The sequence below is a fragment of the Acinonyx jubatus genome, chromosome X, assembly GCF_027475565.1.
Source record: "Acinonyx jubatus isolate Ajub_Pintada_27869175 chromosome X, VMU_Ajub_asm_v1.0, whole genome shotgun sequence".
NCBI lineage: Eukaryota > Metazoa > Chordata > Mammalia > Carnivora > Felidae > Acinonyx > Acinonyx jubatus.
The window spans coordinates 42,744,896-42,770,884 of record NC_069389.1 but is presented as its reverse complement, the minus strand read 5'-3'; the positions used below and the strand labels follow the sequence as shown (position 1 = coordinate 42,770,884).

At 41.2% G+C, this 25,989-nt stretch overlaps 1 protein-coding gene and 1 pseudogene across 2 annotated transcripts in view; one reads left to right on the top strand and one right to left on the bottom strand.

The window, feature by feature from the left end:
- Positions 1-5,391: 5,391 nt before the first annotated feature.
- CCNB3 (cyclin B3) overlaps positions 5,392-25,989 on the bottom strand; it is a 78,283-nt gene continuing 57,685 nt past the window's right edge. The window contains exons 8-12 of one of the 2 annotated variants that reach the window (XM_053202324.1): positions 14,185-14,322; positions 10,855-11,010; positions 9,955-10,104; positions 6,302-6,432; positions 5,392-6,087 (exon numbers count right to left, since the gene is read on the bottom strand). In XM_053202324.1, the coding sequence (XP_053058299.1) occupies positions 6,015-6,087; positions 6,302-6,432; positions 9,955-10,104; positions 10,855-11,010; positions 14,185-14,322 (648 nt within the window). In that variant the 3' untranslated portion in view covers positions 5,392-6,014. The remainder of the gene's footprint in view (positions 6,088-6,301; positions 6,433-9,954; positions 10,105-10,854; positions 11,011-14,184; positions 14,323-25,989) is intronic. The other variant, XM_015072576.3, reaches the window with a different exon arrangement.
- Positions 16,624-17,577, top strand: LOC106975275 (60S ribosomal protein L7a-like; annotated as a pseudogene).

The following is a 25,989-nucleotide window of genomic DNA, read 5'->3' as shown; positions in this document are numbered from 1 at the left end:
CACCAGCCTTCTGTGGGCTGATGGTCCAATGTCAATTCAGTTTTCAATTGCAGTGTTCTTCAGATCTGTCTAGTGTGCATCAGTCTGGAACCTAGATGGATGTCCATTAACTCAGTTCTCAAATTCTTTGGTATGCTAATTAGGATCTAATCAACACATACACAGGTTAGTGTTGCATAGCCAGAAGCACATAAAAAAAAAAAAAAAAACTTTGAGGTCACTTTCCTGAGTTCCAATCTCTCCATGTTCTCCCCAGTACTATCTAATTCCTGGGACTTCCTTTCAGTCCTGTGGTTGGAAATTGTTCATTTCTGCAATTGTGTCACCTCTGAAGACAAACAGTGGAAGGACAGAGATATAAAAAAGCAACAGTGTTTGTGGCTCTATTCACTGTGGCCACAGATCCATCAAATAAAAATGAAAGGTCCTTTGTCTAAGAGTATTGGTTCCAGAAAGTTCCCATTGCCACTACATAATTGCCTGGGGATCGAGATGTGAGGGAAGAGACAAATAAAGAAAAAAATGGGGAATTTTTGTCCCCCTCACTTTTCTAACCAGAACTAGAGCACTCTCCTGGAGTTCTCCGTGTCTGTACTCACTTCCAGGTTTTAAGCTGCATTAAGTTCAGGACGGAGCTTTTGAGAGGGGGTAAGAGTAGGAAACTCTCCACTGGTTTGCTGGTTCCTCAAATTTTGGTGTTCTCCAATCTGCCTTAAGCTGTTTACTTTTCAGAATTCTCAAATAGCTGGGCCATGTACTCTGTCCAGATCTTATGATTGTGTTCAGTGAGAGACAAAGAGTGGCAGGTACTTAACGGTTTTAACCAGAACTGTACTCAAGAAGTGAATTAAAAAAAAATCATTCTGGTCATTGTATGGAGGGTAAATTTGAAGGGAACAAAATTTAAGATAGGGAGACCAGTTAGGAAAGTCTCATAAGTAATCCACAGAAAAGACAAGATCTCAAGCCTGGGCGGTGGTAGCAGATATTATGATGAAAATGTCAATTCAAGAAATAGTTGGGAGGTGAAATTGGCAAGACTTAATGAGGTCATCCTTTTATAAGGCCATAATCAAAATATGTAAGCAAGAAATTCAAAGTGATCAGGACTGATGGATCCATTAAAAAAATACTTAGGAATGGGGCACCTGGGTGGCTCAGTCGGTTGAGCATCCGAATTCAGCTTAGGTCAAGATCTCACAGTCTGTTAGTTTGAGCCTCACATCAGGCTCTGTGCTGACAGCTCAGAGCCTGGATTCTGCTTTGAATTCTGTATCTCCTTCTCTCTCTACCCCTCCCCTGCTCACACTCTATCTCTGTCTCTCAAAAATAAAGATTTTTTAAAAATTTAAAAAATACTTAGGAATAAATAGAATAGAAATAAAAAAAACTTATACTTTGATAACTATAAAACATTGTTGAAAAGAATTAAAGTCCTAAATAAAAGACATACCATGTTGTAATGCAATCCCTAACAGTTGGGTTGTTGTTGTTTTGTTTTTCATAATGCAAGTGCCTGACTTAAACACACTGCTAGTCCCACCCCGTCACCTCTCAATGGTTGATTTTGATAACTGATCATTTCAGCCAATTGTTTTTCTTTTTTTTAAATCTTTTTTTGATGTTTATTTATTATTATTGAGACACCAGGAGAGACCGAGCATGAGCATGGGAGGGGCAGAGAGAGGAGAAGACACATAATCTGAAGCAGGCTCCAGGTTCTGAGCTGTCAGCATAGAGCCCAATGTGGGGCTCAAATTCACAAACTGCAAGATCATGACCTGAGCCAAAGTTGGACGCTTAACTGACTGAGCCACCAAGGCACCCCAGCCAAATGTTTTTCTCTTTCCATAATTTAAATTCTTGCTCTTAGGTTTTAAAGTCACCAATAAAGAATGAGCTCACAAAACCCTAGGTTCCCACCCTGACCCCATCAACCTAAATAGAAGCAGAACCCTAGTCCTGTGCACACAAGTGCTCTCCCTTTGCCTCTCCCTCTTCCCCCAGCATCCCTAGACCTTGCTGTGTGACTCTACATGTGCGTGTAATTTCCAAGTAATAAACCTTGTCTCTTTTGGAGTTTCTTGATGGTTACTGCTAAGGGTGTCTTGTAATCATAATAAGAACCGCAGGGATCAGAGCAGGTCCAAACACAACACTGGTTATCAAAAGGCTGAGACTGGCACAAAATACACATTCATAGATTAGAAGATGTAATATGGATAAGATGGAAATACTCACTAAATTGGCCCACAAATTCAATGCAATCTTTATCAAAATCCCAGCTTTCTTTTCAGAAATTGACAAACTGATGCTAAAATTCATTTAGAAATGCATAGCCAAAACAATACTGAAAAAGAGGAGCAAAGTGTGAGAACTCACAATTTCCCGATTCCAAAACTTATTAGAAAGCTACAATAATCAAGATGGTATGGTACTGGTATAAGGATAAACATATAGGTAAACAGGATAGAATCAAGAGCCCAGAAAAAAGTGGAGAAAATATTAGTCTTTTAAAGAAATGGTGCTAGAACAACTGAATATCCACATGTAAGAAAATGAAGTTGGCCACCTACATTACACCATATAGAAAAATTAATTCAAAATAGATTTAAGAATTAAATGTAAGAGTAAAACTGTAAAACTCCTAGAAGAAAACATGGGAATAAATCTTCATGATCTTGGACTAGGCAATGGTTTCTGAGATATGACACAAAAGCCAAAATATCAAAAAAAAAAAGGATAAATTTGACTTCATCAAAATAAAAAACTTTTATGTTTCATTTTTTAAATTTTTTAATGTTCATTTTTTTGAGAGAGACAGAGTACGAGCCAGGGGAGGGACAGAGAGACAGGGAGACAGATTCTGAAGCAGGCTCTAGGGCCTGAGCTCTCAGCACAGAGCCCGACGCAGGGCTCAAACTCACCAGCTGCGAGATCATGACCTGAGCCAAAGTCAGACGCTTAACTGACTGAGCCACCCAGGCGCCCCGAAAACTTTTACGTTTCAAATAGAACTCTCAAGACTGTCTTGATAATGACAATATCAAGACAATATCAATTGTGAAAAGACAATCCACAGAATCAGAGAAAATATTTGCAAATCATCTATATGATCCAGAATATATAAAGAATTCTTACTACTCAGTAATAGACAAATAACCCAAGTAAAGATCGGTGAAGAATTTGAATAGACATCTCTCCAAAGAGGATAAACAAATGGCAAATAAGCACATGAAAAAAAATGCTCAACATCATTAGCCATCAGGGAAATGCAAATCAAAACCATAATCACATACCACTTTACACCCAGTAGGATAGCTATAATTAAAAAGACAAACAACAAGTGTTCAAAAGAATGTAGAGAAATTGAAACCCTCATATACCGCTCATGGGGATGTAAAATAGTGCATAATCCAGCAATTCCACTTCTAAGTATATTGACAAGAGAAATGAAAACGTATGTCCACACAAAAACTTGTTCATGAGTGCTCATAGCAGAATTATTCATAATAGCCAAAAGTGTGGGACAAGATAAAACAAAATGTGGTATATTCATACAATGGAATATCACTCAGCAATACAAAGAAGTGAAATACTAACACCTGCTGCAACACAGATGAACTTTGAAAACATTATGCTAAGAGAAAGAAGCCAGACACAAAGGGCTACACATTGTATTTAGTTCATATGAAATGTCCAGAATAGGCAAATCAATAGAGACAGAAAAATTAGTGGTTGCTTGGTGCTGGGAGTGGGGGAGTCGGGCGGGGGGGGGGTGGGGGTGGGGACTGGGATTAACTCCAAGTGGGTATGGGTTATTTTTGGGGGGGTGATGAAAGTGTTCCAAAATTAGATTATGGCTATAGATGTACAACTCTGTGAATATGCTGAAAACTATTGAATTGCATACTTTAAATGGGTGAATTGTGCAGCATGTGAATTGTATCTCAATAAAACTTTTACAAATACCTAAGGTTACAAAGAAAACTAGTTACACGGATCTAGGTTCATCAAAATTAAAAACAAAATTCTTGGGGTGCCTGGGTGGCTCAGTTGGTTGAGCGTCTGACTTTGGCTCAGGTCATGACCTTGCAGTTCGTGAGTTCAAGCCCCACATTGGGCTCTGTGCTGACAGCTCAGAACCTGGAACTTGCTTTGGATTCTGTGTCTCCTTCTCTCTCTGCCCCTCCCCCACTCACGTGTGAGCGCTCACTTGCTCTCTCAAAAATAAACATTAAAAAATTTAAAAAGACAAATTCTTCATAAATAATTAGATGTGCTTCTTTAAGAAAGAACTAAATAACAAGATCCAGGTCTCATAGCTATCTTCATTTTGATGTAGTGATAAGTATACATTTTGAGACATGTGCAAGGACAACACCACAAATGATTGATGGTTTCATTATCACCTCTAAAGAACAGAGTTGAAAACAGGTGTGGGGCAGGGTGGGGGGTGGAGGGCAGAATAATCAAACCAGCTCATGTTTTCTTTTCCTCTGATGAAGCTCCAGCATTAAAAAGCAGGTATAAGACACTTCCTTTCAGTGAGGCTGGAATTTGCAAGAGGGATTCCAGCCTAGTGCTTTCAGCATGTTTATGCCAAGTTGGCTATGCAAGCTGAATCACTGCCAAGCTGCTTAGATCTCTAGCTGTGCCCTGTAGTCACCTTGAATACAAGTAGAACAGGGCAGGTGGGAACCCAGTGATGTCTGGTTGCCAGGGAAAAGCAGGTTTGGAGGGGTAATGGAAAACTGACACAAAGAGAAAAGAAAGCACTAAGACATCTAAGGGTTCCGAATGCCCTCCCTCCTGTCCCCAACCATAAAAGGTGATGTGACCAGAATAGCATGGGGCATCTGGGGCTAGAATTGGTGTGGTATTTTCCCCCAAATTTCTCCATGGATTGTCCCCTCTACCAGATTCCTACCCTCAGGACTGATATTCAAACATTTGACAAGTGGTAACAAATGAGCACAGACCAAGACTGGCAAATTCCAGTCATAGTACTAGAATAGGGTCCTAGAGGTCTTCCACTGTGACAGACATTACTTAACTGCAGTCACCAGATTGTGGGGAGGTCCCAGAGGTCTTAGAGGCAGGATTAAGGCAGTGGCTCTTTGTCATCTGGCATGAAGTAGATTCAACTCCTCTGCTAACAACTAAGATGGCTGTACTAATACACATCACCCCAAAGGTAGGATGGATAGGGAGAGAGAGGAGAACCCCCTTAAGGCTTTATAAATTAACGTTGTACAAACGGTTGATGCTTGCATTCATAGGACATCTCACTGATTGAACAGGTGGAAATTTTCCCTCTTGACAGAACATAAGGTCCAAAAGAGGTTCTGGTGTGTCACTCCAAGCAGCTTTTCAAATTTAGACTCGAGAAAGCTGCTTAACTATGAAAGTAGGGTTATATTTGGGTTAAAATTCTGTTCCCCACCTTTTCATCATCTAGGAAGAAACAAAGCAAGCAACTTGAGATGGGGACCAAAGAGTACTGGCCCACACTCCCAGCTTCCCCAGATCTGAACACTGAGACCTGTGTGTCCAGTAGGGCTCTCTCTCCTTGGACTGGGCGCTAACCCCCCTAGGATCCTCCTTCCACAGACTCATCCTTCAATTCATACCCTAGGTTCAATTCTTCTTCCCATAAAGAGCAAGTCTCCAAACAGAGAAGGAAATTGGATAAGCTGGATCCTTTAGGCACAGGGAAAACACATCCCTGGACTATGCATGGAGCTCCTGAGCAGTAAGAGAGGAGGTAAGCCATTTTAACGATAAACATTAATTTTTTTATTAAATTTCTAATCAAATACAACAATAATTTCTTTTCCTTCATTAAAAAAACAACTATTTACAACATTACCAATTTGGGAAAAGATAAACAAAAGAGTAAAAAGAAAGAAAAGTGATTAAAAGACAAATTCCAAGACAGAATAAATAACAGCTTACTTAAATGCCTGCCTGGCCCTGGCTGCTGCCAGAGTGCCAGTTCCTCAGCCTCAGAATTAGCAGTAGTTCAAGATATCCTCCAGGTTCAATGTGTCCAGGGGGGGGATTTTGGTGACTTCAAAGAAGACCCTGCAAAAGGAAGAGGGGCCTGCTCAGTGTAAAATGGGCCAAAGCAAACAGGGACAATGGACTAAGAGGGACATAGGGCTCTTGGTTCCCTATCTTGCTTTAACCCTAAAGCAGAAAGTAAAGTGAACAGTACTAAATCTTTTTCCTTAAGTGAAGCTAGCCTGCCTCCCAATGGCTAAGCACAAACTCATCCTCACTGGAGCTTGGTACTTACCGGTGAGAATATTTGGAATGCACAGTCCTGAGCCTACTGCAAGGATGCAAAGTCAGCAGGATGTTTAGCTGCTTGACCAAGGGGTGAAGATCAGAGGTCTTGTAGCCACTGCAATACTCCAGGGCAGGAGCCTGGAAGAAGCAACATGAACAGTGACTTTTACCACAGGAAGTAGACCCTTCCTCTCTCTCTACTACCTCAAGTCCAAACTTCCTATACATGGTATAGGTAGGGAAGATAGTCAAACACTTCAAAAATGCATACAGTGCAGACACTGACCAACAATTATAGAGTACTTCCTAGAATACTAGGTTCCAGCTGTGAACTAGTGGTATGGCTATCCATAGTACGTATGTACCATATACCTATACTTACCAGTTGAACATTAGCCCCGTGGTAGGTATTCATGTAAGTCAAAGTCCACTAAAGAATCTAAGGAACATGACTGGCTTTGTAATGTACTTGCTCTTAGGTGAAGAGCGGGTGGCCAGGCAAACCTCAGAATAAACTTAAGGTCCCAAATCAACAGACCACAGGAATTTAAGGCAGCTCCTCTTCCCTGGCTCTAAGAGCTATCATCCCATGCATTTATTTTCTCATTCAATTTTAAGGCTTCCCATTATGTGGCAGAAGTAATATAGCAGAGCATTTGAGAGCAAAGGTTCCAGAGGCAAACTGCTTGGGTTCAAATTCTAGCTCTACCAACAGCAGGAACTTGAGACAGTTATTAATTTCTTGGTGCCCCAGTTTCCCACTATGCCAAATGGGGATCATTACAGTAATTACATCATAGGATTAAATGAGTTAATATACACAATGCATACGGAACAGAGTCTAGCACATAGTAAGTGCCTGAGACATGCTAGCTAGGATTAATATTACCAAGTCCTGCGTAGGCTGCTGTGAATGCAAAGATGACCCAGGTTCCTGCCCCTAAGGAACCTGTAGTGGGGGAGAGAGACATGCATGCAGAGAATTACAGAACATGTGGGAAAGGCTATAATGGAAGTGAGAATGGGACACTGGAGGAACAGAGCAGCAGGACCCATGAACTTTCTCCAGGAGTCACAGAAAGCTTTGTAGAGGAAGACACATCTGCAATGGGTGTTGAAAGTCAAGTGGGACCTCCCACAGGTAGAGAAAAAAAAGGTTTATTCTGTAAGGCAGTGGTTTTCTAAAAAATGTCTTAAATTATTTTCCCTGAACTCCTTTTTTTTCAAACATCTTATCTGGAAGCCCAAATATCTTACCTGCAATTAGGGGTGGGAGCTGACAAACTCACCAGTTTGTATCCCTTTACCTTTTACATGGCCCCTGAGACACTTCTAAAGGAATCCCAGGGCTCTGCTAAATACTGTTTAGAAACAACTGCCACAGGGAAAGGGGAATCATTGGCATGCTGAGCAGGGGAGTAACACAAGGGGTAACACATTATATTGAGTGTGTCAAATAAGATCAATGGCCCCATTGTCACTGCACAGGCTCAGGCCCCAATGCTTTATCTTGACTATTATGAAAGCCTACTCACTAGTGTTCCCACTTTTGCACTCTCTCTCATTTAATTCACTTTCTATACTGCTATACCGGTGCTGTTTCCAAAACACAGAAACACAAGTAGGTCACTCCTCTGCATAAAAACTTTCCAACGCCTTAGTATAGAGTGGGTCTCAGCTTGGTATCAAAGGTCTCTCACAATCTGATGACACCCTATTATTCTGGTCTCATCTCTCACTATTTCCTATCAATATATCCTCTGCTCTATCTATAGAAAGTGCCTTATTCTGCCCTGAAAACATCATACTTTATTCTTATTGCCTTCACATCTTTTCAATTCTCATTCCCTCTACCAAGAATGTCTTCTCTCACACGTTCCTACGAATCTTTCAAGACCCAACTTAAAAGTACCCTCCTCTGTGAAGCCTTTCTTATCTATAGAAGCAGTATACACAGCACAGAGGACTGTGGAGCCATACTACCTGGATTCAGATCAGGGTTCACATTTAGCCAATACTCACTGGTACAGCCATGCCAAGTATTAAAACACTGATATATTTCTGTAGTGGTTAGCAAGCAGTTTGCTTCCCTGAGCCCCTCAACTGTCTCCCTCAGCACCTATCACATTTCCCCAGGATCCAAAGGTCAAAGCCTGGCCTAGCATGGGGCGTCTGGGGCCACAGTTCCAAAGCTATGGCCACATCACTTCTGATTACACAGTAGGTATACAATGTGAACACTACTCCTAATCCCCAAAGACTAGCTCTGCCCCTCATTAGCAAAATCTGGGAAGTTATTTCTTATCTGTAAAGTAGGGATAATTGTACTGATTTTGTGAGGATTAAACATTAATAAACAAAGTACTCACATCACTGTGTAAGCACTCAATAAATGCTAGCCATTTTTTTTCTTTTTCATCAACATCACTGCCATTTGTTGAATGCTTTCTCTGTCCCAAGAAATTTCAGTATGACTTGTCGAGTTCACACAACTGTTTATAATATTCTTTCTCAGTACACATAGCTTTTCCCAACAGTAGTAGTTCCAGGATTTCTAGGTTGGAAGAGCTTAGGAGTTTTATTTTGTACTGGGGAAGAAGGCTTTAGGCACCTTCCTCTTCAGAGAAAGGTGTACTGTACCTCTGAGTCCCCCATTAGACACATGGACAGTTGCTTTCACAACTCTGTTTTCTGGGTCTGTGCCTCTCAAATTCTGTTCCAATAAGCTCCCTCATGGAAGTGGAGAGCAACATTGCTGAGGGGACTGCATGGGGCAGGGATAAAATTGGGGCTAGGTGAGAAGGGGGCCCATCCTACCCTCTGCTGCAACCAGAATAACTTCAAACGAGTCTGTTTCGTGATATTGGGCTTTCTTTGGAACAAGGGGTACTGTGACTAAGAAAATAAAATAAAATAATTTAAAACCATTGCTGTAAAAGCCCTTTAGGCAGCCAGGCTCCTAACACATTGAGATGTCAAAGAATTTATAACCGTGGGTATGCAGCGGTTTTGTCACTGAGTTTCCCATGACCCTAATTTACACCTTCCTCCTGAATGGACCCTGTGTTTTTTTTCTTTCTAATTGAAGTACAGGCGACATACAATACTACATTAGTTTCAGGTGTATAACATAGTGATTCAACATTTACATACATTATGAAATGTTCACCAGGATAAGTGTAGCTACCATCTGCCCCCATACAACATTATTACAATATTACTGACTATATTCCCTATGCTGTACTATACATCCTATGACTTATTTATTTTGTAACTGGAAATTTTTACCTTTTAATACCCTTCACCTATTTCATCCATCCCCTCACCCCTCTCCCCTCACCAGTTTGTTCTCCATATTTATGAATGTTTGTTTCATTTTTTTTAGATCCCACATATAAGTGAAATAATACAGTATTTGTCTTTCTCTTAATTCACTTAGTATAATATCCTCTAGGTGTATCCATGTTGTCACAAATGGGAAGATTTTATTCTTTTTTATGGCTAAGTAACATTCCAGTGTGTGTGTGTGTGTGTGTGTGTGTGTGTGTGTGTGTGTACACACCACATCTTCTTTATTCATTCATCCATCAAAGGGCACTTAGGTTGCTGACTCTGTGCTTTTAAATCTCAACCCCTTGCCCCCAGCAAGTGTTTGTTTACCCAGTGTCCAAGCTTCTTCATGTAGAGGGCCAGGAGGAAGGAGCTAGCAGCTAGCTTGGAAGCCCTCTCCTGGATATAGTCGTATTCCTGCAGAGTCATCTCACAGATGAAGCGGGACAAAGTCAGCGTCTTCATGCTGGCATGGAGGCACTAAAGGTAGCAAGAACACTGGCTCAGCAACCAATTCAGAAAACCAGCACCAAGCAGAAGACCCCCTGTACCTATTCTCTCTAGTTATCCGAACTCAGGCCTAAATGGTTCTTTGCCTGAACAAGTTACCTGTCCTGCTACCATGACTCATATGAAGGACCCTACCCGCCAAAGTATAGAATCTTTAGTGGGGGTGGGATTCTGAAATCGGCAATAGGATTTGCTCCCTTTAGGGTTTTTAGCCAATTTATCAATTTATCCAACTATAACTCTGCACCTGGCTCCACCCTAGAACTATTCCATGCCTCAAAAGAACTTCTCTTTTCTTGTTTGACTCTTTTTAAAAATATATATAACCAATAACACACAGACAAAAGTACACATGTGTACTTGTATAATACAATAAATAATTACAAAGTGACCTCCCCTGTAACTAATACTCAGATGAAGAGAGCTTTACCAGCATCTCCCCCAAACTTCCCACATATTCCTTCCTGATCAAGGAATCTTCTTCCCTTCCCCTACGCTGCCTTTACCTAAACTTAAGGGCACGCCACGAAAATCTGCAATTTTGTTACCCCCACACTTCATAAAGATTGCCAATCTAGGAGGACAGATTGAAGAAGAAATTCCCCAGCACCCCCCCCCCACAGCCCCTTTCCCTTTTCCTGCCACTCAGGCGGCCACTCTGGGTATGGAAAAGACTAACCCAGTAGTGGGGAGAATGTGGATGTGCCTCCTCCCTCTTACCCTAGCATATCTTCGCAGAAAATGATAGGCAATGGGAATGTTGATATCAAATTTGAGGGTCTGCAGGATGCTGATTTCCATGGTGAGCATCTCATCTCGCTGATAAATATCATCACAGATGTACAGGAAGTCATCCACACAAGGTGGGCAAGATTCCTATGGGTGGAGAAGAGAGACAGTCATAACCAGGCAAAAACAGCCCACTCCTCTCTGCTTTGAGGTAAAAGGCAGTGAGGGAGAGAAGTGAAGGAGAGGAGGCAATAACATGTCCCAGCATAAACCTTCAGGGTAGCTCTGAGAGCAAACTTCTGTTGACTTCAGTGGTCCATCTGAAAAACAAAATCAGAGACATAGGAGAAGTCTGCCCCCAAACTGTACTACTGGAGAGAGAACAGGGCCTCTTGGGGTATATTCTTACTGTTAGAAGTGGTATAATATGACACAGGAACTGGGAGCAATGATCTCTCTATTAATGAGTGAAAACCTGGAATGGAAATTTAAGACTTGCTCTGGGGAAAGGGGGGGAGGGAGGGAAGGGAGGGAAGAGAGGAAAGGAGACCGTGGAAAGTGGAGCTAGAGAGAGAAAATAAGCCCATACTTTGTTTCCTAGTCTAAGAAATTAATATGGATGTTTGGGAGGAGCACTACTAGGGTAGTAGGCAGTGAGAGACAGGCAGGCAGCCACAGAGAGAGCCTAAGCAGAGACTGAGGAAGGACTGCAGGGGGTGGGAGGATGTGCTTGGGGGCTAGACTGGAAAGATCCAGACCAGGCCAAGGGTGAGAAGAACCCAGATCCAGGAGCACCTTAACATGTTCTGCCCTCTGTAGGTTGAAACTTGGTTGTGAGGAGAAGACTAGGAGGCAGGAAGACCCCCTGAATCTTTTATGCAGCTACACCTAACTGCCCACCCCAGTGTTCTTCCCACATCTTTCTCTATTTTTATATCTCAGACTAGACCAAGCCTCTAGTCTGCAGACAAGGAAATTGAGGCACAGAAAGAGTATGCAAATAGCTCAAGTTAACACAGCACCTAGCACCAACACCAGGGCAAGAAACTCTCCCTTTCTTTGCTCTACTCACCAGTGGTTCCTTCCTTTCTTCTCTTCTCATACCATTTCCCACCTCCCCTTGCAAAAGTCTTTCTGTATTTCCCTACCCCCCACAGGAGGGGAACACACCCCTTCTCCAAAAAACATAGTGGGGCCCTTCGTCCTGATAACCAGAAGAGGAGTGCTCCTGGTTCCAAGATTTGCTAAGTAGTGCCTCTGCACTCTGCTCCTCCTTCTGCTGTTGGCCAGTGATTCCCAACTTCTTTTTAGCCCCCTTGGGGCTGAGGCATGGAGCACTTGCTAAGCCATAAAGATGGCCCTAGGTAGGGGAAGGAAGGAGGAGGGTGAGGAGGGAAGGAGAGAGGGAAGGAGAGCAAGGAATGAACCAGGGAGTGAGTGAACAGGGAAGGAAATGAGCCACACAGGGGAGCAATAAATGAGAGAGAAAGAGACACAGTGAGGGAGGAAAAAAGGAGAGAGGAAGAAGGGAAAGGAGGCTAGGGATAAAGGAAGGGATGGAGGGAGGAAGTGAGTCAGAGAAGGTGGGAAGGAAGGAGAGACCAAGAGAGGGAGGGAAAGAGGATGGAAGGGAGCATGGGTGGGAGGAAGTGAACATGTTAGAGGGAGCTATCAAGAGGTAGAGCTTAGAGGGAGCAGACAGTGAGGGGGAACAAGAGAACCAGGGAGCAAGTGAGTAGGGAAGGAAGTGAACCAGAGAGGAAAGTAGGAAAAGAGCAAGGGAGGGCAGGAGAAAAGAGCAGAGAAGCAAGGGAAGAAGATGAGAGGAGGATGGGAAATAGCTAGAATTAGAGACAGTCATGGTGCCAGAGTACCAGGGAGCAAGGGTGGGAGATAGGGTGGGAAGGAGCACTCAAGGAAGGGAGAGAAGGCATTTACAGAAAAGGAAGGAAGGGAGGATGGGAGGGGGAAGCAAAATAGGAGGAGGGAGGAAGCCTGAAAGGAATGAGGTGAGGACTAAGGAGAGATGGGACGGGAGAAGAGAGCAAGGGAAGGGAAAAGAAAAGGAGGGAAGAAGTAAGGGAGGGTGGGAAGAAGATTGAGTGGAACAGAGTAAGGGGTTGTGGCAGAAAGAGAGACACAGAAGGAGGGATGGATGGAATTAGGTTGGGAGGAGGGGAGAGAGGGAACTAGGGAAGGAGAGAAACAGTGATAGAAGAAGTGATGCAGGAAGGAAACCCAGTTTGGAGTGGATGCGTGTATAAGACAGGGATGGAGGAATGAGGGAGGGATAGACAGAAGGCTGGAAAAAGGAAGAGAGCTAGAGAGCAAGGGCAGAAGTGAAGCAAGGAGGGAAGTGAAGGAAGAGCTGTAAGAAAGGGAAGGAGAGAGGAGGTAAGGAGCAAAAGAGGGAGGACTAAAATGAGGGAGGGAGGTCCGTGATCATGGTAGGGAGTGAGGGAGTGAAGGAGTAAAGGAGGGAGGGAAGCATGAAGCAAGTGAGGGATAAAGTTGGAGAGGGAGTGAGCAAGGGATCACAAAAACAAACCTACAGCTCTAAAGCTCTTCGAATGCAGTAAAAGTTGCTATCTCTCTGCTTCTAAACCCAAGGTTTCACACAACTAGCCTATCTATAGAAAAATAAGTTGAATAAGATCATTTAGCATCTAAAGAAGAGGAAAGAACCAGATAAATGAGATGGATTATGGTTATAAAGGAAAGGCCTGCTACTTGCTTTTATAATGCTATTTCAAAAATAACTATTTCACCTGGACTCATTACCATCTACACGAGGTCATTTTCTCTTAAATGTCTCCAGCACCCAGGTTTGGAACTGCTTTCTTATATATGAAGTTCAAGACTCCACTAGGTAGAGATGGAGTTGGCAGAAGAAAAAAAGGGTGTGGTAGGAGGGCACAGAATTATGGATCAACAGGAAGATTTACAAAGAACAACCTATTTAACTAGGCACATAACCCCATACACACGTCTTCAAAGAGGAAATGAAAGAACCCTGTGGACACCAGGAAACAAACACACCGTGATTGCCACCTAACAAGCTTCATTGCTAAGAAAGAGACCAAAAAAGGTAGGTAATATTATTTTTGTTTGTATGTATGTATCTGTACACACACACACACACACAGGCACACATATATGCAAGTATAAGCATGCATGTGTTTGTGTGCATATACATGTATATGATACATGCACACATATGCCTACATACATACTGATTTTTGTAAACATACACGTACATACACATCTGACTCAGACAGAAACTTGATTAATTATCTCCAGGCTCTATGAACTCGGGCTCACCTCAAATTTTGCTGCAATCAGAAATGCAGTGGAACCAAGGAGTTGGAGCTTGTCCCTCTTGCATATTACCTCCATAAGGTAGTGATCCACCAGTTTCACTGCCAAGTACAGGGTCTCATGACTCATCTCAAAGGTCATCTGGAGTAATACACAAACAGGAATCTGCATATTGTCCCACCCCAAAGCCACACCCAGCAGATCTAACCACCTGGTCTGCAGCATGGTGGACAGTGGAGCTACCAGGCCTGGCCAGCCTACACTCTGCTATGAATGTGGGCACTCCTTCAGCTAGGTGCCTGGCCATATCTCCTGTGCCTTTGAGGACCTGGATAATTCTCGCCTTACACAATGAGGTAGATTATCAGTCTTACAAAAGAGATGGTCTGTCTTCTCTATGAGCACCTCGAGTGAACACACCCTCTTGCCTTGGTCTCCAATACCTAGAGTCTTGCTTTCCCCACTTGCTACTACATTATATGGTGAACTCCCCCAAAGAGATCATGTTTATTTAGCTCTAAAATACAGAGACTATTTATTATTCGTTCATTAGTGTTTCTTTCCAATTAGATATACTATTAGAATATATGAATTGGGAACAAGTACCAATAGCACCATTTGGAAGTGAGCTGAGGGACTAGAGAAGCCAAGATGAGATTAAAGCATTAGTACTATAATCCTCCTTCCCCTTTTTCTCTTATCTATCCTTGTCTTGCCTTCACCAGCTCGAGGAAACCACCTCCTATAATTCTAGACCCAGTGTTAGTGCTGGCCCATATGGCCTACCTCACAGAGGTATCATCCTCAGAGAACTGCTACTTTCCATTCTTATCTTTTTTTTCTTTCAGTAATTATTTGACCTCAATTTCTTAATACTTAAGGTGGTAGTCATTACCTACTTCATTTGCATGAACTCTGTCCATCTCTTTCTTATGACATTGCTTTGGAAAATGTGGTAGGCAGAATAAAATGTTCACATTCTAATCCCCAGGACCTATGAATATGTTATTTTACATGGCAAAGGGAAATTAAAATAGAATATGGAATTAAGATTGTAGTCAGCCAAATTTAAAATAGGGTGATTATCCTGGATTATCTGCATGGACCCAATGAAATCACAAGGGCTCTTAAAAGTGGAAGAGGCAGGAGAGAGTAATGCAGTATGAGAAAGACTCTTCTGGCCATTGCTGGCCTTGAGTTACCTCTGTGAGTAAATGACAAAGCCAATGCGTGCATAGCCTCTTTCCAGTACCTCACATAGGCACATGGTTACCCATGCAGCACACTGTTACAACATGGTAACATCTAAAGTGTAGGTAATATCTGAATGAATGGTTGAAATTTGGAGTCAAATATTCAAATGAGCAGCAGTGTCAGTTATAGTAATCCTCCTTCCTTGAATTTAAGACAGTACTCTTCTAAAATAATTCTACCACCTGGGACTACATAGAACAAGTATAATTGTTCTTGTGACAGCCCTTCAGCTACTGAAGAAACTTATCACATCTCCTATAAATTTCCATTCCAGACCAAATAACTTGACTTCCTCTATTCTTCACATGATATGGTTTTCTGTCCCTCAGCATCAGGAGGAGCCTAACTTTGTGCCAGTTTGAGAAAAGTGGCAGTGCTTTGGATAATTCAAGTAGCTACAGTAAACAAAGACAAGAAGCCTTTCAGCACTATAAGCAAGGTTCTCTCCCTCACAACTGCCTTTGGCTAGCACACCCTTCTAATTGTTCATAAATGATTATGCTCCTTATCTGGGGATAAGCAAGAAACAAGAGGGAAGTAATAAATTAAAAAACCTATAGAAAATATAAAGATTACTCTTAGTCTCAAACTAGGAGACAAATCTGACAAAATTTATCACAAATTCCAAAACTCAAAGACCATCTTCTGCAAAGATAAATAAATGGAGAAAATTGCCCAAATATATAAAAAGACCAACTAATTTTTCAAGGGGAAATGTTCTGAGAAAACCAGAGCAAGTGTCTATTTATGAAGCCTTTTCATTGCAAAGAACTGAAATAAACTTTTTAAAAGCATATCCTCAACAAGATCTGAGAGGACACTGAATCTAAGAAGAGAACACTGTGGGATCCGGAAAGACTAGTTTCTGATGAAAAATCACGTTATTAAAAAAAATGTAATAGAGAAAGCGAACAGTACATTCAGTTATGACAAAAATCAAATCAATTATTCTAAAGGCTGCTTTAAGAAATTCTCCCAGAAATGAGAAGCAAGAGAGAGTTGAAAATATGAAAGAAAAGTTGAGATACAAGAACAGATTATGGAGATACACATGTACACATGCATATACACACACACTCAGAATGAGAGAAGAGGCAGAAGAGAAACAATAAGTAATAGTTAATAGATAGATAGATAGATAGATAGATACAAATTTCTCTAAGCCAGTCTCTCCTCCACCCATCCAAGATGCCAAAAGGCAAGAAGACTTAGGGGAAGAAGGTGGCCCTGGCCCCTGCTGTGGCAAAACAGCAGGAGGTCAAGGAGATGGTCAATCCCGTTTGAGAAAAGGCCCAAGAATTTTGGCATCAGATAGGACACCCAGCCCAAAAGGGACCTCATTCACTTGTCTAATAGCCCTGCTACATCCGGCTGCAGCAGCAAAGGGCTATTCTCTCTATATAACTATCTAAAAGTACCTCCTGCGATTTACCAGTTCACCTAGGCCTTGGACCACCAAACAGCTACTCAACTGGTTAAGCTGGCCCAACAAATACAGACCAGAGACAAAGCAAGAGAAGCAGCAGAGATTGTTGGCCCAGGCTCAGGAGAAAGCTGCCAGCAAAGCAGATACCCCCACTAAGAGGCCACCTGTCCTTTGAGCTGGGGTTAATACTGTCACCAACTTGGTGGAAAACAAGAAGGCTCAGCTGGTAGTGATTGCACATGATGTGGCTCCGATTGAGATGGTTGTTTTCCTGCCTGCCCTGTGTTATAAGATGGGGGTTCCCTACTGCATCAAAGAGAAGGCCAGGCTGGGCGTCTGGTCCACAGGAAGACCTGCACCACTGTCGCCTTCACACAAGTTAACGCCAAAGACAAAGGAGATCTGACTAAGCTGGTGGAAGTTATCAGGACCAATCACAATGACAGATACGATGGGATCCGTCGACGCTGGGGAGGCAACATCCTGGGTTCAAAGTTGGTGGCTGCATTGCCAAGCTGGAAAAGGCAAAGGCTAAAGAACTGGCTAAGTGTATGCTGTTGAATTTTATGTACACCAAAGTAATGAAAATTCTATTATGTCAAAGTAATGAATTTTATGTACATCAAAGTAATGAAAAAAAAAACCTCTTTATCAAAGAAAATTTCTCTGAACCAAAGACAGATTTATTCTTCAGACTGAAAGGACTCACAATATAATGGACAAAGTTAAGGAAAACAGAAATGTCAAAAATAATTCTTTGTAGGGAAGGTAATGCATTAAACAACAATAATATGGATCTAAGTCTCAATTATCTTGACTACACATAGAAGCAAAAATAAACTACAAGTGTGCAAATTATCTTACTTGAGAGGCAATTAACAGATCAGGTTCACTAAAGGAGTTGATTTTTTTTAATGTTTATCAATTTCTGAGAGAGAAAGAGAGAGTGAACAGGAGAGGAGCAGATAGGGAGACAGAATCAGAAGCAGGCTCCAGGCTCTGAGCTGTCAGCACAGAGCCTGACCCGGGGCTTGAACTCACAGGCCAAGAGGTCATGACCTGAGCTGAAATTGGCCACTTAACTGACTGAGCCACCCAAGCACCCCAAAGAGTTGATTAAATAATAGACTCTATCCATATAATAGAATATTATGCAACAGCTGGAAAAATTGCTAAGACGTTCTTAAAAGAGCAAGTTGCAGAGGAATGTGTACAGCATGACCTATTCATGTAACAAAAGTATCACAAAACCCACACTCATTAAAAAGTGGTATTTTTAGGGACACCTGGGTGGCTCAGTTGGTTAAGTGTCCGACTTCATCTCAGGTCATGATCTCACAGTTTGTGGGTTCGAGCCCCGCGTCGGGCTCTGCTGACAGCTCAGAGCTTGGATTCTACTTCAAATTCTGTCTCCCTCTCTCTCTGTCCCTCCCCCACTTACATTCTGTCTCTATCAAAAATAAATAAACATTTAAAAAAAATTTTAAGATAAAAATTTAAATAAATTTAAAAATGGTATTTTTGTAAGTATATATATGTATATATATATATGTGTGTGCATTCATGTATTCCTCATAAAATGTAAGATTTTTAAAGAAAGATAGTCAGGGTGAGCTTGAGCCCCCCATCTGGCCAGCTCGAGCCTCTCTGCCAGTAAGCACAAGCCCCACTTCAGTTTGGAGAGAAGATGGTGGCATAGGAGGATGCTTGGCTCACCTCGTCCTGTTGATCGCTTAGATTCCACCCACATCTGTCTAAATAACCCAGAAACCCACCAGAATACCAGCAGAATGGACTCTCCGGAGCAAAGTGTAGACAAGAGGCCCAGGGAAGAGGGTAGGAAGGGTGGAGAGGCGGTAAATGCTACAAGGACTGGCGGGAGGGAGCCAGGGCAGTGGAGGGGCAGCCCACCCGGCAAGGCAGAGCCCCCGAGTCTGACTTGAAAAAGCAGAGGGGCCAGATGGAGTGAGTTCTGACAGCCAGCAGGACTTAACATCTGGAATATTAAAAGTCAACAGCTCTGCTCTCAGAGAGCAGGGAGGGCGGGAGGATACCAGGAGGGAAAGTTGCTGAGCCCTGGAAGACAGAGCCCAGCTGGGCGGGGAACAAAGGCGCTGGCCAGCGCCATCTCCCTCTCCCATCCCCCAGCCAAAATCCCAAACAGAACCATTTCCCATCACCAAACTTGCTTGCACCGTGCAAACTCCCAATGCTGTGCTTCTGTGAATCCATCCCGCTGACGGGTCTGCCTCTCTCCCAGTGCTGCAGGGACCCTCCCGAAGCAGACCACTGATGGCAAAGTGAGCTAAGCCTGCCCCTCCCGCCCCTGTGCACCTTGTGGATCCACCCATTCACCCCGGCTAATACGCCAGAACACATCAAAGCAGCACCACAAGCCTGGCAGTGTGCAAGTAGCCCAGACAGGGGCCTCACCACTCCACAGTGAGTCGTGCCACTGGGAGAGGGGAAGATAAGCTACACACCAGTCTGACTGCGGCCCCGCCCACCAACACAAGTTACTCCACACAGCACAGGGGAAGTGCCCTGCAGTTCCACGCCACCCCAGGGACTATCCAAAATGATGAAACGGAAGATTTCTTCTCAAAAGAAACCCCAGGAAGTAACAATGCTAACGAATTGATCAAAAACGATTTAAGCAATATAATGGAACAAGAATTTAGAATAATAGTCTTAAAATTAATCACCAGGCTTGAAAAAAGTATACAGGACAGCAGAGAATCTATTGCTACAGAGATTAGGGGACTAAGAAACAGTCATGAGGAGCTAAAAAATGCTATAAATGAGGTGCAAAATAAAATAGAAATGACCACAGCTCGGATTGAAGAGGCAGAGGAGAGAATAGGTGAATTAGAAGATAAATTATGGAAAAAGAGGAAGCTAAGAAAAAGAGAGATAAAAAAAAAATCCAGAAGCATGAGGGGAGAATTAGAGAACTAAGCCATGCAATGAAACGGAACAATATCCATATCATAGGAATTCCAGAAGAGGAAAAAAGAGAGAAAGGGGCTGAAGGTATACTTCAACAAATCATAGCTGAGAACTTCCCTGATATAGGGAAGGAAAAAGGCATTGAAATCCAAGAGGCACAGAGAACTCCCTTCAGACGTAACTTGAATTGATTTCTGCACAATATATCATAGCAAAACTGGCAAAATATAAGGATAAAGAGAAAATTCTAAAGGTAGCTAGGGATAAACACGCTCTAACATATAAGGGGAGACCGATAAGTCTAGTGGCAGATCTATCTACTGAAACTTGGCAGGCCAGAAAGGAACCACAGGAAATCTTCAACGTGATAAACAGAAAAAATATGCAGCCGAGAATCCTTTATCCAGCAAGTGTGTCAATCAGAATAGGAGAGATAAATGTCTTCCCAAACAAAAACTGAAGGAATTCATCACCACTAAACCAGCCCAACAAGAGATCCTAAGGGGGATTCTGTGAGTGAAATGTTGCAAGGACCACAAAGTACCAGAGCCATCACTACAAGCATGAAACCTACAGACATCACAATGACTCTAAACCCATATCTTTCTATAATAACACTGAATGTAAATGGACTAAATGTGCCAACCAAAAGACATAGGGTATCAGAATGGATAAAAAAACAAGACCCATCTATTTGCTGTCTACAAGAGACTCATTTTAGACCTGAGGACACCTTTAGATTGAGAGTGAGGGATGGAGAACTATCATGCTACTGGAAGCCAAAAGAAAGCTGGAGTAGCCATACTTCTATCAGACAAACTAGACTTTCAATTAAAGGCTGTAACAAGAGATGAAGAAGGGCATTATATAATAATCATAGGGTCTATCTATCAGGAAGAGCTAACAATCATAAGTGTCTATGTGCCGAATACGGGAGCCCCCAAATGTATAAAACAATTAATCACAAACATAAGCAATCTTATTGATAAGAATGTGGTAATTACAAGGGACTTTAATACTCCACTTACAGCAAAGGACAGATCATCCAGACACAAGATCAATAAAGAAACAAGGGCCCTGAATAATACATTGGATCAGATGGACCTGACAGATCTATTTAGAACTCTGCATCCCAAAGCAACAGAATATACTTTCTTCTCGAGTGCACATGGAACATTCTCCAAGATGGATCACATACTGGGTCACAAAACAGCCCTTCATAAGTATAAAAGAATTGAGATCATACCATGCACACTTGCAGACCACAGTGCTATGAAGCTTGAAATCAACCACAGGAAAAAGTATAGAAAACCTCCAAAAGCATGGAGGTTAAAGAACACCCTACTAAATAATGAATGGGTCAACCAGGCAATTAGAGAAGAAACTTAAAAATATATGGAAAATGAAAATGAAAATACAACAATCCAAACGCTTTGGGATGCAGCAAAGGCAGTCCTGACAGGAAAATACATTGCAATCCAGGCCTATCTCAAGAAACAAGAAAAATCCCAAATACAAAATCTAACAGCACACCTAAAGGAAACAGAAGCAGAACAGCAAAGACACCCCAAACCCAGCAGAAAAGAAATAATAAAGATCAGAGCAGAAATAAACAATATAGAATCTAAAAATATTGTAGATCAGATCAATGAAACCAAGAGTTGGTTTTTTTGAAAAAATAAACAAAATTGACAAACCTCGAGCCAGGCTTCTCAAAAAGAAAAGGGAGATGACCCAAATAGATAAAATCATGAATGAAAATGGAATTATTACAACCAATCCCTCAGACATACAAGAAATTATCAGGGAATACTATGAAAAATTATATGCCAACAAACTGGAAAACCTGGAAGAAATGGACAAATTCCTAAGCACCCACACACTTCCAAAACTCAAACAGGAAGAAACACAAAACTTGAACAGACACATACCAGTGAAGAAATTGAATCAGTTATCAAAAATCTCCCAACAAATAAGAGTCCAGGACCACATGGCTTCCCTGGGGAATTCTACCAGACATTTAAATCAGAGATAATACTTATCCTTCTCAAGCTGTTCCAAAAACAGAAAGGGAAGGAAAACCTCCAGACTCATTCTATGAAGCCAGTATTACTTTGATTCCTAAACCAGACAGAGACCCAGCAAAAAAAGAGAACGACAGGCCAATATCCCTGATGAATATGGATGCAAAAGTTCTCAATAACATACTAGCAAATTGAATTCAACAGCATATAAAAAGAATTATACACCATGATCAAGTGGGATTCATTCCTGGGCTGGAGGGCTGGTTCAACATTCACAAATCAATCAATGTGATACATCACATTAATAAAATAAAATATAAGAACGATATGATCCTGTCAATCGATGCAGAGAAAGCATTTGACAAAATTCAGCATCCTTTCTTAATAAAAACCCTCGAGAAAGTTGGGATAGAAGGAACATCATCAAAGCCACTTATGAAAAGCCCACAGCTAATATCATCCTCAATGGGGAAAAACTGAGAGCTTTGTCCCTAAGATCAGGAACACGACAGGGATGCCCACTCTCACTGCTGTTATTTCACATAGTGTTGGAAGTGCTAGCATCAGCAATCAGACAACAAAAGGAAATCAAAGGCATCAAAATTGGCAAGGATGAAATCAACCTTTCCCTTTTTGCAGATGACATGATCTTATACATGAAAAACCCGATAGACTCCACCAGAAGTCTGATAGAACTGAAACATGAATTCAGCAAAGTCGCAGGATACAAAATCAATGTACAGAAATCAGTTGCATTCTTATACACAATAATGAAGCAACAGAAAGACAAATAAAGAAACTGATCCCATTCACCATTGCACCAAGAAGCGTAAAATACCTAGGGATAAATCTAACCAAAGATGTAAAAGATCTGTATGCTGAAAACTATAGAAAGCTTATGAAAGAAATTGAAGAAGATATAAAGAAATGGAAAAACATTCCCTGCTCATGGATTGGAACAATAAATATTGTCAAAATGTCAATACTACCCAAAGCTATCTACACATTCAATGCAATCCCAATCAAAATTGCACCAGCATTCTTCTCAAAACTAGAACAAGCAATCCTAAAATTCATATGGAACCACAAAAGGCCCCGAATAGCCATAGTAATTTTGAAAAAGAAGACCAAAGCAGGAGGCATCACAATCCCAGACTTTAGCCTCTGCTACAATGCTGTAATCCTCAAGACAGCATGGTATTGGCACAGAAACAGACACATAGACCAATGGAATAGAATAGAAACCCCAGAACTAGACCCACAAAAGTATGGCCAACTCATCTTTGACAAAGCAGGAAAGAATATCCAATGGAAAAAAGACAGTCTCTTTAACAAATGGTGCTGGGAGAACTGGACAGCAACATGCAGAAGGATGAAACTAGACCACTCTCTAACACCATTCACAAAAATAAACTCAAAATGGATAAAGGACCTGAATGTCAGACAGGTTTCTCCTCAAAACCCTAGAGGAGAAAGCAGGAAAAAACCTCTCTGACCTCAGCTGCAGCAATTTCTTACTTGACACATCCCCAAGGGCAAGGGAATTAAAAGCAAAAATGAACTATTGGGACCTCGTGAAGATAAATACCTGCTGCACTGCAAAGGAAACAATCAAAAAAACTAAAAGGCAACCAACGGAATGGGAAAAGATATTTGAAAATGACATATCGGACAAAGGGCTAGTATCCAAAATCTATAAAGTGCTCACCAAACTCCACGCCTGAAAAACAAATAATCCAGTGAAGAAATGGGCAGAAAACATGAATAGACACTTCTCTAAAGAAGACATCCGCATGGCCAACAGGCACATGAACAGATGCTCAACATCGCTCCTCATCAGGGAAATACAAATCTAAATCACACTCAGATATCACCTCATGCCAGTCAGAGTGGCTAAAATGAACAAATCAGGAGACTCCAGGTGCTGGAGAGGATGTGGAGAAATGGGAACCCTCTTGCACTTTTGGTGGGAATGCAAACTGGTGCAGCTGCTCTGAAAAACAGTGTGGAGGCTCCTCAAAAAATTAAAAATTGACCTACCCTATGACCCAGAAATAGCGCTGCTAGGAATTTACCCAAGGGATGCAGGAGTGCTGATGTAGAGGGGCACTTGTACCCCATTATTTATAGCAGAACTTTCAACAATAGCCAAATTATGGAAGGAGCCTAAATGTCCATCAACTGATGAATCTGTGAAGAAATTGTGGTTTATATACACAATGGAATACTACATGGCAAAGAGAACGAATGAAACATGGCCTTTTATAGCAACATGAATGGAACTGGAGAGTGTTATGCTAAGTGAAGTAAGTCATACAGAGAAAGACAGATACCATATGCTTTCACTCTTATGAGGATCCTGAGAAACTTAACAGAAAACCATGGGGGAGGGGAAAAAAAAAAAGAGGTTAGAGATGGAGGGAGCCAAAACATAAGAGATGCTTAAAAAACTGAGAACAAACTGAGGGTTGATGGGGGGTGGGAGGGAGCGGAGGGTGGGTGATGGATACTGAGGAGGGCACCTGTTGGGATGAGCACTGGATGTTGTATGGAAACCAATTTGACAATAAATTTCATATTTAAATAAAAATAAAAGTAATAATACAAAATATAAAAAATATCTGGAATGATACACACTAATTTATTGTTGTTACCTCTGAGGAATAAAAGCGTTGTTGATTTTATTCATATACATATACACAAATATATATGAAAACATACACACATATTATAAACATTTATTAATTTTGCAGTTAAAAAATTGTATAGGGCAGAGTTTAAAGTGAGATTGAGGGGTTGAAGAAATGCCAGGACAAATGAACTAAACAATGATTGTCAATGGTTATCACACTGCCCTTAGCTTTGATAATATAAGCAGAAAAATAAGTTAGCATATAAATTATATAATAATTAAATCAAAAATAATTGATACAATGATCTATGTATTCTAACGAGAATACCTATTTTCTACAAACATCAGTGAATCACTTATAAAAACCCATTATATCTAAAGCCATGAAGAAAATCTCATTAAGAAAAACAGAAATTATTATTCAAGTCACTTTCTCAATATACAATACAATATATCTAGAAATTGGCAATAAAAGAATAAACCAAATAAAGAAAAGCAAAGCATTTGAAAAAAATGGTAAGAACTATTTTTAAAGAAAGAAACAAAACCTAGGTCAACAAGGAAATAAAAATTGCAGTTGCAGATTATTGAGGAAAAAAAAAAGATAGCTACAATGCTACTTTTCAAAATTAATGGAATGTAATCAGAACTGCTACTCAGAAGAAAACGTATGCCTTTAAAGCTTTTATCATGAAGTCAGAAACAATTACAACAGACTAAGCACTCATTTCAAGAAGATAGGGAAAATAAATTTTAATAAACTAAGAGTAAAATAAAGATGAAAGCAAATGTCAAAAATTTTTAAAAAGGAGAAGTTATACATATATCCATGAGCTGGTTCTTTGACCAGAAAACTGAATGAAAGTTTTGCAGGAACACTAAAGACAGCATGCACATGCATGCAAACACATGAAAGCAAGCTAACACAACACACACATTTTTAATGAGAAAAGAAATAATTACAAATGATTAATTTAAAAATACCATAGATAGACTATGATAATGACTGTCAAAATATCTATAAAATAGATTATTTTGGGGGGTTACCTGGGTGGCTTAGTCAGTTAAGCATCCAACTCTTGATTTCAGCTCAGGTCATGATCTCATGGTTTGTGGGTTCAAGCCCTGCACTGGGCTCTGCACTGACAGTGTGGAGCCTGCTTGGGATTCTATCTCCTTCTCTCTCTCTCTCTGCCTACTCAACACTCTCTCTAAATAAACTTAAAACTTTTTTTTCAAAAATAGATGATTTTTTAAAGAAAATATAAAGTACAAAAATGACTCATGAGGAATAATAAACCCTTATAGGCCGGGGCACCTGGGTGGCTCAGTCGGTTAAATCTCCTACTTGGGCTCAGGTCATGATCTCATGGTTCGTGAGTTCAAGCCCCATGTCGGTCTCTGTGCTGACAGCTCTGAGCCTGGAGCCTGCTTTAGATTCTATGTCTCCCTCTCTCTGTTCTTACCCTGCATGTGCTCGCTCTCTCTCCCCCTAAGAATAAACATTAAAAAAATTTACAGAA